The 14,616-nt window shown below is 53.9% G+C and overlaps 5 protein-coding genes across 5 annotated transcripts; 2 read left to right on the plus strand and 3 right to left on the minus strand.

The window, feature by feature from the left end:
* Positions 1–2,044: 2,044 nt before the first annotated feature.
* On the minus strand, positions 2,045–3,867 carry JN550_009714 (uncharacterized protein; the record flags this gene model as incomplete). Its single annotated transcript, XM_049321816.1, has 4 exons — positions 2,045–2,077; positions 2,156–2,276; positions 2,346–3,555; positions 3,612–3,867. The coding sequence occupies 4 exons, from the start codon at positions 3,865–3,867 to the stop codon at positions 2,045–2,047; spliced, it is 1,620 nt and encodes a 539-aa protein (XP_049168246.1).
* Positions 3,868–4,391: 524 nt separating this feature from the next.
* On the minus strand, positions 4,392–5,354 carry JN550_009715 (uncharacterized protein; the record flags this gene model as incomplete). The annotated part of the gene is made up of 1 exon (XM_049321817.1): positions 4,392–5,354. The coding sequence occupies one exon, from the start codon at positions 5,352–5,354 to the stop codon at positions 4,392–4,394; it is 963 nt and encodes a 320-aa protein (XP_049168247.1).
* A 795-nt stretch (positions 5,355–6,149) lies between these two features.
* Positions 6,150–7,334, minus strand: JN550_009716 (uncharacterized protein; the record flags this gene model as incomplete). The annotated part of the gene is made up of 1 exon (XM_049321818.1): positions 6,150–7,334. One exon carries the CDS (start codon positions 7,332–7,334, stop codon positions 6,150–6,152), a length of 1,185 nt encoding a protein of 394 aa, XP_049168248.1.
* Positions 7,335–8,059: 725 nt separating this feature from the next.
* Positions 8,060–9,687, plus strand: JN550_009717 (uncharacterized protein; the record flags this gene model as incomplete). The annotated part of the gene is made up of 4 exons (XM_049321819.1): positions 8,060–8,535; positions 8,631–8,749; positions 8,837–8,960; positions 9,024–9,687. The coding sequence occupies 4 exons, from the start codon at positions 8,060–8,062 to the stop codon at positions 9,685–9,687; spliced, it is 1,383 nt and encodes a 460-aa protein (XP_049168249.1).
* Positions 9,688–12,094: 2,407 nt separating this feature from the next.
* Positions 12,095–13,882, plus strand: JN550_009718 (uncharacterized protein; the record flags this gene model as incomplete). The annotated part of the gene is made up of 4 exons (XM_049321820.1): positions 12,095–12,332; positions 12,393–12,469; positions 12,535–13,255; positions 13,314–13,882. 4 exons carry the CDS (start codon positions 12,095–12,097, stop codon positions 13,880–13,882), a joined length of 1,605 nt encoding a protein of 534 aa, XP_049168250.1.
* Positions 13,883–14,616: the final 734 nt, after the last annotated feature.

The following is a 14,616-nucleotide window of genomic DNA, read 5'->3' on the forward strand; positions in this document are numbered from 1 at the left end:
GATGACAGTCAGGGCTGAGGAGTTGTTGAATGTGAGCAACAAACCCAATGGAGCAAGACGCCAAACGAAAGTTCATCCGAACTGTCGGAGTTGGGGCCCTAGCTCTCTTTTTCCAAGACTATACTCATGGTTGAGGTGACTCCTGACCGCCTTGCCGTTTTGCTCGCTCGCTCATTGCTGCCTCTTTTTAGCCACCCTGGAGGTACATGGCGCCGACTACACAATTAAGCTCCCTGTCTGATGGCGAAATAGACTCGCAGCGCGTCTGGCGCGGACGGGGCGAGGACCAACGTGGTCAAGCGCCTTTACCATAGTATTTCTTGCGCCCCTCTTTTGCCATCTCTATCGTATGGAGGCAAGCCCACCATTTCCCCAAATAATTGTTCAGACACGGAGGTATAATGTGAAAGACATAGACGACTGCGCACGCAATCCGCGCATCTTGCCATCAAGTTGAAGGCACTCTTGAAACCTCGATGTGGGAAGAAGGGCGACGAGCTCACCCATCGACGGCGTTCGACCTGCTACTTCGGGGTCGGGCCAGGGGTTCGGCGAACGTGGGTCCCACCACGTGGAGAAGGGCAGCGGCTTGAACGGGTTACTACCCAGTGCTAGTGCAACCTAACTCACTATACCCCTGGCCTCCCTCCATGGGTGCTCAGACCGCAATCGTGTCAAAGCTGTACTTCCCTGCGCAAGTCTCGGCTATCTCGCCTGTCCATTTCCTTGACATACTATCCCCTGTGTACAGTAACTCGTGTGTATGCAGTTAGATAGATGCCCTAGTGCAGGCCGTCGGACCTGTGATGTCACCGAGGTCCGATGGAAGAAGGCCCTAGACGTGATGAGTTGTGGTATAGGTAGCCAGTTTCTGATCGAGAGGCTGGGTAATCATTTGTGAGAGTTCGAGTCACCCTGTCAACAAGACGAGCCCATGACACAGCAAGATCAGCCGATATGTTTGAACACATGAGATGGATTCGTTGACTAGATTCATGCATTCTTCCTCGTGGTGTTCATCCTAGTGCAGGAAGAGAGGCGAATCGTAACAAGTGAGCTTCGCCGCCCGTTGATTGCAGGGGCTTTGAGGTTTCAAACCCACACATTCACGCCACCAAATGAACTTGGGTGTGGTTGTAAAATGGGCAAACAAGTGCAGCTTCGTATCAGCTTGCCACATTGGGACCAAGTGCGGTGACTCTTGAGAATGACAGACCAAGACTAGCCACCCCTGCTGTAACCCGAAATAGTCGCCTCACGGAAATATTGTGTCGTACTATTCCATGGTGTCCGACGGTACGAGTGCCTATGCCAATAGATCTTGCAGTTACGACACCATGGCCTGCTCAGGTATGGCAACTTCAGATCTTCTTTGATCAGGCAGGCAAACGTATGATGAGCCCTTGTGGAAGACCCCGTGGCTGTCTGTGGCCGTTCAAGCAATGGAGCACTGCCAAGCATCTGTGCTCTATACAAAGTGTCCATGTACAGTTGCCAAGCGAATATTACATCATGATTTCGACAACATCAAGGTCATTGTTACAACTGTTCGTAAAGTTCCAATCTTACTTGGCCTGTGCGGTCCTTTAGGATCACTATGGCACACTGCTCCGGTCTACCAGCATTACTCCGCGTCATACCATTATAACACAGAAGGTGTCTTGACCCTAGTGCCATCAAGGACTGATTGGCAACATGCACGAGGACGGATCATTCCGCTGTGACAGCGCCCATCGGTATCCTGAGCGGTATTTGATCCGATCATGGAAATGGCAATGATCGCATGAATGTTTCATTGGGAGGCCTGGAGCTGACCAACATGGTTATAGCTTGTCTGGCAATACAAGTCGACCTAGACATAATCCCAAGGCGCGCCCAGTTAAGGATCGCCATTTGCTGTGTTGTGGCAGGTGGATTGAAATTTCTAGGTACACTGGGGTGAGATTTGTCATTGGACAGACACTGGACGTTACCGCCAAGTCATGGGAGAGAAGCCCCCGAACATCGTCCCCGGACATTCCCCCGTATAGGCCACCTATGACCCTCAGTTGGTGAAGAGCTCAACACAGTCGAATATCTAGACTCGCCACATTTTACAGTTAGTAGAATATCCCCCCTCCACGAGCACCTAACACGTGGTTCAATCAGCACTTACGAAGTTTGAGCTCAGAAACCCCTTTCCTGAACTGCCACTCAATGAACTGATGACGACGGTATTGTCGCCCTTGACCAGAGTACCCGCCGGTACCGCAAAATCGTACACTTCGCCGTAGCCCCTGCCCACCACCCGAGGGTGTCAGCAAACCGGCCCCTTTGTGGTTCGCGGGCGCTGCTTGAAAACTCACCTATATGTGCCCCTCGTGACCCCCCGACTGTCAATCTTGGTCGGTGCCGCTGGATTCGGCCCGTTCCAACTGTTGACCTTGACCTGTGGTCGCCCTGCCTGGAACGCCAACGTCGTCGCGACCCGCAGTGTTGCCGCGCCCGGCGCGGAAGCGAGAGAGAACTTGACCGTCACCGGGCTGTTGACGTCCTTGAACAGGGCCATGGGGAACTGGCTCGGCGTTGAGGACCCAACGGTGTAGGTCGTGCCTGCGGTCCAACTGCTCATGCGCGTGTCGGACGGATGCATACGCGGCTGCTTGTCCGCGTTGAGGAACCCGGCGGGCTGGCCGTCATACTCGCCTATCTTCCAGAGACTCGACTTTGGTGCCTTAAGGCCACTTGCGATGTTCTGCGTGGCGTTCTTGCCCGCGGAGACGGCTACGCCCGAAACACTGGCAACTTTGAACTCTGCCTGGTACAGCACCATGGTATAGGTACCGGGCTTCATGGCTGGCGAGGTGAAGGATCCCGAAGTCGAGGCTTTGACCCAGTACTGCGCCGCCGAGTTGTACCAGTGCACCACAGCCTCTAACGTACTCGGGACACCAGACGCAGTGCCGGACACATAACCCCTGCCAGAAGCTGGCACAAACCCCATAATGCTTAGATCCCCGAGGAAGGCCAGGTTGAGATCTGTTGATTTTGAGACGCCGGACCGCGAGAAGTCTAGCACGTACGGCCCGTGCAGGACGTTGACCCTGTTCGCCTCAGTCTGCGTGTGCCCGCTGTTCATGTAATTGTACAGATTGGTCGAGTCGCCACCGTTGTTTGTCTCGATGTCTCTGAAAAAGGGGCCACCGCTAGAGCTTTCCATGCCCGGCTCCGGATGCAGCATGCATGCGTGAATAGCTTCAGAGCCGCTGCTGAGGACACATTGCGCATCACGATCGATGAACCTGGTACTTGAGTAAAACTTTGAGCGCGTCTGCCCGTTGACTAGGAAGACGTCGGACCCTTCGACGGTGGACGAGCTACCGGCCGTCGTAGAAACAGGTCCATAAGGGTACTCGTCGGACAGCGGGTTAGGATTCAATCGTGTAATGAAGCGCAACTCCCCAATGGATGGCTCTGCGGTGATGTAGGTTGCCATGTAGATCCTGCTCTCCCCTGATGCAACCACCATGTATTGGGTCAAAGTATCGGTCACACAGGTTATTTTGATGTAGTTGGCTATCAGACTGTCATCAGCTGGCATGCAAGACCGCACTCCCAAGGATGTGGCCTACTGTTAACGGTAGCAACACTGACAGTAGCAGTGCCGAGTCCTGACGAGATGTGGCTTCCCTTGGACTTGTACTGAAGTTCAGTACCGCGATATTTAATCGAGTTGATATCGCAGCTCGTGCTGCTCACGCTGAAGACCAGCGGCTCTGACGAGCCGGCGTCAATCACATAGTTGCTACCGGATTTGGAGTAGCCAAAGGTGGCGAGGACGGGAGAAGTCAGAGCCAGTGCTCCCACGGAGAATGTGGAAAGCCTCATCCTTTGAAATATGTCGAACGATCACCCGAGGACGTCAAGCAACGTCAACTTTGAACTGAATGGCGGGCGGCGACGTCGAGTCCTTAAGGAAAAAACAACAACGCCGCCATGCAGTGGTCAAATTGGGGGGGAAGGCTGACTGGCCTACGATTCCGGTTAAATCCAGAACTTGCCGAGTTGCAGCAAACCCAGGCCAATTGATGGAAATGGGAGACGATACTATCCATCCTGCACGCGTAGCAACAGCTGTGACAATACTGCCCGGACTGGGACATTCACGCAATTGGTTATATTACATCAGGAGAAATTCCCAGCAGAACGGATGAGTGCCCGTGACCCCCTAGTAGGACTAGGCTTGGAAGTGGTTCTGTAGCCACTCGGCACGAAGAGGTCGACCAAAAGAGGCAACGGAGGCACCCGGTTCATTCCCGGTAGCATCGGGGTTTGTCTCCGAAGGCTGACGGAAAAGGGCGAACAAGGCTGCGGTGTGAGCGAATGCAGGCCTGACAAGGCCCGCAGGCGCCTTAGGCCTCTCGAGTCTCGTCAGATGCCGTTGGGCCAGAGCGCTCAGACTGGCACACTCGACCGACTTTGACTGGGCCCCGGCCGGTGACGGGAGGGGGTGAGGGAGAGGTGTCTCCGGGGTTCGTGTCCCGCTGTTGTTCGGCGCAATAGGCGTCATACTTGGCCAGCCAGCGGGGTCCGTAGACAGCTCGAAAGACGTCCATTTTTGCGCGGCGAACGTGGCGGCGTGTTCGTAGTCTTCGCCGCTTGGCCTGTGACACTTTCTCCACGCCCTCTCCCTTAAGGCTGGCGGCCGCCACCACTTTCTGCTCCCAGGGTGTACGGTACTTCTTGTCGAGGGCAGCGAACTCGTCGTCGGTCAGCCGTACGTAGTCGCAGGCTTGGCTAAACCCATGGATCACCTCACTGGCAATTTCATCGGGGTGAAAGTGCCAGCCGAAGTTCCAGCCCTCCTCCGCCCCTACGGCGCAGCGTATTTCTGTTGCCCTTCTCCCGCCGAGGCTCTGACGCATGATGTCTAGCCTGAGGAGGTCCAATGCAGACCTCCTCCGGAAAAAAACAAACTGCCTCTTGATTTTCTTTATCTCTTTCCGGCCGTGCTCGCCAGGGTTGTGCGCCGCCAACCACTCCTGCCAAAAGAATGGTTGCCTGGACCCATTCTTGGACGTCTTCTTGGACTCGGGTTCGGACTCGGACCCGGGGGCGGTCCCAGTCTTGGTAGCGGCAATCTTGCTCGCCTGCGGGGAGGGGGATACGGTATCGGGATTGCGGTGGGCGGTCGACGTCGGTCGCGTCGTATGGAGGAGGCTGGCCCAACCGATGCGAGCGGATGGCGAAGACGGTGCTAGCAGGGTAGGTCGGGCCACGAAGGCCAGACAGCGACGGGAGGGAGGCACGTGCGATAGAGATGCAGATACGGCTGTTGGCGCATGGCACAGCCAGGCCCTCGCCATGTATCGCATCGCTCCCTCTGCCGTGCAGGCTTGCTGTCGCACCGAGGCGAGCACGAGGTTGACTGACCGTGGAGGTGCGCTGATGATGACTAACAGCTAACAGGCAAAGACCATTATATTCCGTAGGTACCGGGCTGTAATGTAGGTACCGAGGTAAGCATGTATGTAGGTAGTATGTAGGTAGTATGTATAAGCCTTCCATTGCCCGGCCGCCTGGGCCGCCTGCGTGGGAGCTTGTGTGGGGGGGTGAAAGCCCGATTGCCGGAGGTGAAAATCCCGTTGCCGGGGGCGTCCCAGCCCGGGTCCGGCCAATCTTTAGAGCCGACTTGGCTCGGCTTGGATGGTCAGGAGCCAGGGGGGTCACGCCCTCTCCAGATCGTCCTGCCTACAAGTACTTGCATAGATCGTATCTAGGTATGCAAGTTACAGTAGATGGGGACCTCTGGCCAACAGCCACCTGCATATTCATGAAGCTACCCTGCCAGGGAACTCGGCTCGGATGGGTAGAGAGGTACACAGTAGGCATCGGTGGGTCGAGTACCTGGGCACTCACATAGTGCGGCCGTTGTGGCTTACAAGTCGGGACACACCTCGAGTCTCTATCTCTCTCGCTCTTCTCTAGCCTGGATGCACTGGACGGATTTACTTGGTATGGCATGGCAATGGCATGGCATGACATGACGCAGAGCGGACGAGGGTGGGAGGTAGACATGCAAGACTCGCATGCTAGAACAAAGGCCGCGGCCGTCCGAGGAAAACATGATTTCACATTTGCATATCTCGGTGGCCACCGGTGGGCCTGTGTTAGTCCGGCTTCTTGATGCTGGCTTGGAACTTGCCCACCCATTCCGTAAACTCGTCCTTCTCCCCCTGCCACGGCTTGGCCAGCATCTCGGACGCCGCAAAGGCGTCGAAGAAGCACGAGTCCATCGTCCGGTCGATGGCGTCGGGTTCCAGCTCGTAGAAGGAGCAGGCCACCTCGTTGAAGTGCTCAGGTATGCGCTTCAGCGTCGCCATGACCTCGTCCACCCGCTGCGTCACGGGCGCGGGCGCGGGCGCGGGCGTGCCTGCGTCGACCCCAGCCAAGGGCTGCGGCAGCGGCAGCGGCGGCAGCACCTTGAGCCTTCGCTTGACAATGGCGGCGTAGAGCAGCGTCGTGAGACGCAGCCGCCTCAGGCAGCTGTCCAGCCGCTCGCGGATCTTGTCGGGGTCGTCGCGCGGGATGTGGCGCGTGCTCATCAGGTCGTCCAGCATGTCCTGCGCCGAGAGGTGCGTCGTGTCGAGCTGGCTGGTCACGTACTCGACGCCGTCCTCGTCGCCCTCGCCCTCACCCTCGCCCCCGTCCTGCTCCTCCTCGCCCTCCTCCTTCCACTCCTTCAGCTCGTCGAGCACGTCCTGCAGCGTGTCGTGGTACTGCTGCACCTTCTTGACCAGGAGGCTGGCGACGCCCATGTTCTTCAGCAGGATCACATCATCGCAGGCGGCCCAGACGACGCCCGTCAGCGTGATGCTCCCCTTGTCGCCCCCGGCGCCGTCCTTCTTCTCGGCCGACAGCACCTTGCCGTCCAGGGGGATCACGTCGACCAGGCCGCGCAGCTCCTTCAGCACGCGGTAGCAGCGCCACGCGAGATCCTGGCGCGCGACGGCCGTGTGGCGCTCGGCATCGCAGACCTGAACGGCCGAGGCGATGCCGGGGATGGGGCCGGCGACCAGCTCCTGCAGCACCTTGACGATGGCCGAGGGGGTGAAGGGCTCGTTGATGATCAGCAGCGAGAGCTTGGTGGCGTGCGCCCTGATCAGGGTGGCCGAGTCGTGGGCGAGGGAGAGGGCGTCGATGGACTGCGGGCGCGGGGTCGTGGGCGTGGTGGGCGTCTGGCCTTGCGAGATCTTGTGGACGACGTCCTCCAGCTGCAGGATGAGGGCGCTCGAGGTGGCCACGAGGCTTTGGAGCGCGTCCCGGGCGCCGTTGGGAGCCTGAGACGAAGACATCTCTGCCGTGAAGACTCTGAACTGTGGTGTCGACGGGGTGAAACCTTCAGTCTCGCGTCGCCTCACGCATTCATTACATTACTTTGGGTGCGCATGCCCCTCGGCGGGGCGGTTTGCCAGCCCAAAAATTATTTTTATCGCTAGTGTAAGGTGCTCACTTCCAGTACTATGAACAAGTACAGTCTGTGGACAGGGATTAGCATCAGATCAAGTGGAACAGAACCTTGGAACCTGCCGGTGACTAAGTACCCATGTAGTTAGGCAAAGGAGGCCAGCTACTATGTACATACTAGTCAAGGTAACTACCGTCGAGTCCCACAGTAACGTTAAAAGTTAAAGACTAAACTTATATACCCACGGCGCGCTGACCGCGAACAGTCTACAAGGTGATGATATAGGGATATACCTACCTACATAGGCACTCCAGCTGTCAGAGTCAATTGTAGGGGCAGATCTGCATGTCCGGCTGCTCCAGCCACACTGTGTATGGTAAGTTATACTGCCGCCCACCTGTCCGGGAGGACAAGGGAGAGGGAGATGGGGGGTTGGGGGGAGGAGGGGTTGTCTGGTCGCGTAGTGATGCGGCCCGGAGAACCAGCCATAAGGCAAAGACGCACGACCCCGTCCATTGGATTTATTATTCATAATTTATTTATTACATTTTTCTTTAATCTTTTTCAACAAACCCAACTTTCGGGTGACGGACCCCATCCACAAAGCGCGCCATGTCCGAGCCCACGGCCACGACCTGTGAAAGACTGCCCACGTCTCCCACCTACATCGTGGTAGACCCCGACGGCGATCTGCATTTGAGGGTGGGATGCAACAGATGTCTTGGGCCCACCCGTGACGAAGAACACAGCCATGAGCGGCGCACCATCTTCGTCTGTGAGTCCAGGTCTCTGTCCCGCGCCTCGCCCGTATGGAAGCGCATGCTCGGCGGCCCCTGGAAGGAGTCGCGCCCCGCCAACGACCCTGCGCCCGGCGAGTGGACCGTCGACCTGCCCGAAGACGATCCCGAGGCCATGGGCATCATGCTCAACGTCATCCACAGTCGCTTCGAGAGCCTGCCCTTTCTCGACGAATTTCTTTCTCTGTCCTTGATCTACAAGATCACCGTCTTGACCGACAAGTATGCCTTGACGAGGCTACTCCGTCCCTGGGCCAAGTCCTGGTCCCATCAAATGAATGCGTGGTTTCGGTACGATGGTGGGAACCCAGCAAACTTGCCCACTATATCCCTTGGTGCCGACCAACTACTCTAGATTGCTTGGGAATTAGGTGACCGGGCACTAGTCAACACCCTTCTGCTACAGATAGTCATGCACACGCCACCATCCCTTCCGGCGACGCTTCCCCCAATGAGTCAAAGCAGATGTTCATGACCAACGCCATGGAACCACCGGGGCTTCTGGGTACCATCCCCCTTCCCCCTCTTCCTTTTCCCATGGCTCTGCGATTGCTACCATTTGATCAAACCATCTTGACTGACATTTGCGCAGACGAGGGCCTCAAATGTCGTTTACAGCTCCTCCGAAGGATTCTTGCCCCGTATCGTGACGCCTTGTCACAGTTTCTCGCCCAGGATGGACCTTCGCCTCCCGGGAGAGCCAACATTCAGTGCAGGTTACTAGATCGCAAATGCCACTTCGTGATGCTTGGGTCTATGATCTCATCCCTCTCACACAGGGGGCTCTGGCCGCTACCAGACCCTGATCATTACCACGGATCGGTTAGGTTTCTCCTCAGCCGTCTATCATCTCTAAACGTTGAAAGTATAGACATCACTTTTGAACCACCTCCAGTCTCTGTGCTTTCAGCATATGTCGGTGACGGCGTACAGAGGGTGGGGCAGCTCGGCACCCCCCAGCAACCAAACAACATCTCTACCATCAGTCCCAACCACCGCGGCGTTGGCTTATCAGGCCATCAAGTCCCAGCTAACAATCACCAAACCACCGTCGCAACGAATGCCAACAACACGGCTGACACTCTACCCTCTGCAAGCCGGCCAGGACACGTTACTACCCCCGGTAACAACAACCTATACAGTGGTTGCACAATTCAAAGTGCAAGCCCTGTCTTGCCGAATGGTAATAAAACTGGACTGGCTCTGTCGGGCAGAGTGCAAAACAATGCCACTGTATCGCCATCTGATGCTGGAAACCTCACGGCGACACCCGCTTCAGGAGACACAAGATCAAACCACCGTAATTGCTACCCCTTTGCACAAGCATACCTCGCAATCCAGGATGCACTCGCTTCTCCCATTCAGGTCACCCTCACCGATGCCCATCTGAGGCATCTGAGGGATCGAGCGGCAAAGACGGGGATAGCAGTCGCACGTGCATAGTACTGTTTCGCGCCACAAGCCAACTCGAGTGTGGATTTAAACCAGATGTCGCCCCCGGAAATTAATCGAGGCTTCAGACACGTGTTGACCTTGCAAATTGTGGCTTCGTTGTCCGGGCTGTCAATTACACCCTACTGATTTCGGTGCGCAGGGGTGGACTGATGTGTCTTCATTGACATGACCATATCGTCAGGCGAGCTGAGTTCTAACAGGATGAACTACTGCAATTCTGTCTGGTACGGCATCGTGCATAATCTGGAATAGAAAGCAGAATGAATATTGTGCGTACTGAATACCAACCTAATTTAAATCGCGACGAATGTTGAGATCAGTGCTTCCCTTGACCCGCATTAGAGCTAATGATAAATAATTTCATCACGTTACAATCACTGCATGGTCTAATTGCTTCATTCCCTAACGAGTGTAACCAATCGCACACCACGACATGGCCGTGTCTATGCCACAATATGTATATGTCATTCGCCCACGCCATTAAAAGGCACGCATGAAAAAGAAGAGTGTAAAACCCTTAATACAGGGAAGCGCCAGTTGGTTCGCTCCTTGCAAGACAAAGCTGCTCTGGCTCGAATTTATACACCGTTACCCAAAAGACGGTGAGAACTTTAATGAAACCTACGTTGACGAAGACAGGCCCTGTGGCGGTGTGATTATCAAGCGACAAGCGAGACCATTCTTGTGTTCTACCCTAAGCAAACTGGCACATGTTCGAAATGAAACAACAAAACTAGCATTTACTAATACGTTTTTGACGAAATATGCAGGCCACTGGTATAAGTGCATTGCCATGTATCTAGTTACTACAAACTGATCATACGTATATGGTGGGGAGTCACCCAGGACACGAGCCTGTGATCAGTCACAAATGCCGGTGAAGGATCTCACCGAACCAAATGACCCAAAGCCTATAACATGGGAGCATTCGATCGATGCCAAGCTTGCTGCTTGCGACTCTCAGCGCGAGTGGCTCTCCGGGTTCATATGATCTTCAATTATCCGGCCAATGTAGAATTGAATCTCTCAGTCCACAGGTACAGAAATAGCTCCAGAGTTTCGCTATATACAGCCCATAAGCTCTTGGCGAGAAGTCTCATATCGTCGAGGTCCAAATGAAGGGCTGTAATCTCCTCATTCTCTAAAGCCAAATCATGTTAAATGGTTTGTGCTGCATTTGAGCCGAGGCACGACGTTAAGCTTTGAAGCCAAGAGCAGAAGGAGCTGATCTCCAGCGGAGACTGAAAGAGGTCAGATAGCTATGCAGACATACAGGCAGAAAAGTCAGTAGCGTGACAAGGTGACGGTCGCATCGTTCAAAGGACTAATGATCGTTGCCGTCTCCCCGGATAGTCAATAGGAATCTTTCAACCGGGGCTTGGCATGATTTTGCGAAACTTGCATGACATTGCATGCCAAAAGCTTGGTAATGTAGGTACCCCATCATCTACATGCATATGTAGTCATCAACGTGTATCCAATCAGGTCGCCATCGTGGTGTGGGTCCATCTCAATGACCCCGTAGCGACATGCGCAAGTGGACATAATATCAAACTGGAAAGCTGGGTGGTCAAGGACTGAAAATCCTACGTGTATGTATAGATCATCGTGAAATTGTGGAATGCGTGCCCAGCTAGATCAGCCATCTGGTTTCATTGTACGAACTCGAACGTGTCTATCTGGCGACGCTAACTGTGTGTCAATGTGTAGTCACACATCCTCCATGAGAAGAAATCCAGACCTGGGAGCCTGGGAAGCACTGGGAGCAGGGGCCAGTGAGAATCTTCGTTCAGGGTCAGTGCCCGGCAAGGATTATGTGAAGGGGTGTGGTGCGATGGTACATCTACCTTGTTAACTGGGGTAATGTCGTGGGCCAAATTGGAACAGCTGAGTGGACAGGCGGGTTTGTCCAGTTAGTCTTATGCTGATACGAATTCGGCAATGGTGTTCATCGGCAAACGTAGCCCCCGGCTCCCTGGTGAGGTTTTGACGATGCGTGTTTTGTGGATGCTGACTATACCTGGAGCTTGTCCCATGTACTTGAACTTGGTCACGCTGCTGCCACTGACCTGCGCCACTCGTTCAGGCGGGAGAAGGAGACCGAGGCGCTCCGTGGTGGTGTGAAGTCTGACCGCATGTGCAATGTTACTAGTGGGAAATATGTCTAGCTAACCTAGTGGAGGAGACACCAATAGTCTGGTTTCCCCTGTCTTCGCTGCTTCCAGGGCTCTTTTGTTCTTTTACAAATGGACTGGTTCTGCAAGCTTCCTTCATCTCGCCTCTATTTATTTCGACTAGGCTGGCTTCCTGGCGTTCCAAGGGATAGAAAGCACTCTGAAAACCTGCAAGCAATATTCTTTACTCGACGACAAACAAGTGCGGCGCCTTCTGCATGATGAGTGACCCAACAGAGCGGCACGGCACTACACCACCTTTGCAAGGCCAGGCAGTTGCCTACCAAACAGCCGGCATCAACGCACCCGAAGAAAGCACCCACTCTGGTTTGAATGACGTCGGCATTGTCTTGGTGCCTCGCCCATCCGATGATCCTCGAGACCCCCTGAACTGGTCTTTCAAGAGGAAGGCAACCATTGGGTTGACGCTATGGTTTTCCCTGTTCACTGGATTCAGCGGTATGTTCCTCCGAACACCAATTTAGCATTTTAGACTGTTTTGACTGAGAATATGTATAGCACCTTTCAACGGTCAAGTGCAGATTGTGCAGCAGGCAGCTCTATATCATAAGACAACTGTCGAGATCACTTACTTCGTAAGCTTCGATGCCCTGGCCTAATGATAAGAAAGCTTCTTATACGTCCTCTTCTTAATTGAAAGAACTCGGCAGCATCTGGTGGCCTTGCAGCCGGGGCCTGGGTATGGTGGGCTCTGTCCAAAAAGATCGGGCGAGGCGCCGTTGCCTTCTGGACGATGGCAGGAATCCTCGGCACACAGATTTGGGCTTGTTATATGCGCCACGCCAATGACTACGGTGCATTCATGGCCTCCAAGTTCTTTATGGGTTTTTTTGGGATATCTTTGTCCATAATAGGTCCGCTCTATGTTGTGGATATGTTCTTCCTTCATCAGCGTGGCCGTGCATTCAATCTCCTCGGCATAGCCATGAATATTGGTGCATCTGCTGGGCCGACATTTTCTGGCTTCATTACCGCCAATCACCCTTGGTGGGATGAATACTGGTGGACGATAGGTCTAGCTACTCTTTGTCTCGTACTGATATTTCTCTTTGTCGAGGAGACAACATGGGATCGCACGCCTGGCGCTCAGAACTTCTGCGCTAAAGGCACCTGGTTTCAGAGGAGAGTCCAGACATTCTTTCCAGGGACCAAGGTTGTGAAGCCCTCGACTGGAAAAGATATTGTTGAGGCTTTTGTCATTCCATTGAAGGTTTCGATTTCCCCCGTTCTCCTGCTGTGCGCTGGGTTCGATGCCATAACCTTTGGATTCTGGGTGGCTCTGAACTCACTTACTCCAGTATGGCTGCAAACTCCAGTTAAATTTGGTGGCTATGGATTCAGTGTCTTGGATAATGCTGCCTGTAAGTGAGATATAAAACAAAATGGCTGCTGGTTCTAGCTAATTGACATCACATGCAGTCACGACTGTGCACTGGATGACACTTCTTTTGAGCCAATTGTATGGCCATCTGCTCGCCGACTGGCTCCCTCTCTGGCTATGTGCCCGTAATGGTGGTAGGTGGAAACCTGAGTTTCGCTTGCACACCCTTTGGATTCCAAATTTCATTCTCACACCAATTGGCCTGGGTCTTGTCGGAGCTTGTATGCAATACAGGTTACACTGGGTCGTAATGGGCATTGGGAATTTTCTCGTCACTTTTGGGGCTATGCAAGGTATCCCAGTGACGATGAACTATGTGGTCGAGTGTTTCAGAAGAAACACAGTCGAAGCAGTGGTCCCTCTGAGCAGTATGAGACTATTATTCGGGCTGACTATCAACTTTTACATCAACCTCTGGATCGCTGCTATGGGCATTGGCTGGGTATATGGCTTAATGTCTTTGCTTTGTGCCGGCTCATTCGGATGTTTGGTTGTCTTAATGTGGAAAGGCCATGCGATCCGGGGGGCATCCCCTTTCCATATTGCTTTCTCTGAAGAGGGAGAGAAAGTGCTTGTAAAGAAGGCGGAGACTCTCACCACGTCATGAGGCACGAGAGTCAATATTTCAATGCGAATAACAAACCAGAGTCCGGCATGCTCGGATGGTGTTGACATAGTTCAAGGCGAGTAGCAGCCAGAAATAATATCGAGGCACGCATAAAAAGTCGTCTCTCAAAACGCCGTAAGATGTTATCGGGAAAACTTTTCGTCTTCACGAGAGTATCGTCAAATGGAGATGCTCGCTCCGCTAAGGCTACATGAAAGTCTCAGCCAGTGAATTCTTAGTTACCTATTATACAAAACAGCTAAGTATACTTGTGTGTAGCTCTCCCTATTTTGCGCCATGCACGTAGAGATAATGTTGCCCGCCCGTTCACCGGCATGCCTACACATTAAGGCAATTGAAAAGCTATGTCGGCCCAATAGCAGGTACTTCCCTGATAAGAGACTATCGCATTGCTTTGCAGGTACGTAATAAGGAACTCTTCCAGTGAAAGTGCTCAATAAGCAGGGATCGTCCCACCCCTGGCATCACAGGAGGCACTGCATTAGTTTACAGACTATGTGATGCCCCCCTGCTGTACTACCCTGGTTTGCGAACATTGGCCGAGCCGATGATATGGAAGTCCCATGGGTACTTCAAGTTTCGAGACTGCCCTTTCCCCCCAAGGAATTCTGTGTAATCAATATCCCGTGTCACCCAATTGCTGTAATCCGATCCACTATATACATACGGAGCACCAAACGCTCAGATATTGCCGCTTATTCCTATTTTCACGC

The sequence above is a fragment of the Neoarthrinium moseri genome (genome assembly GCF_022829205.1).
Source record: "Neoarthrinium moseri strain CBS 164.80 chromosome Unknown scaffold46_Wmoseri_CBS_16480, whole genome shotgun sequence".
NCBI lineage: Eukaryota > Fungi > Ascomycota > Sordariomycetes > Amphisphaeriales > Apiosporaceae > Neoarthrinium > Neoarthrinium moseri.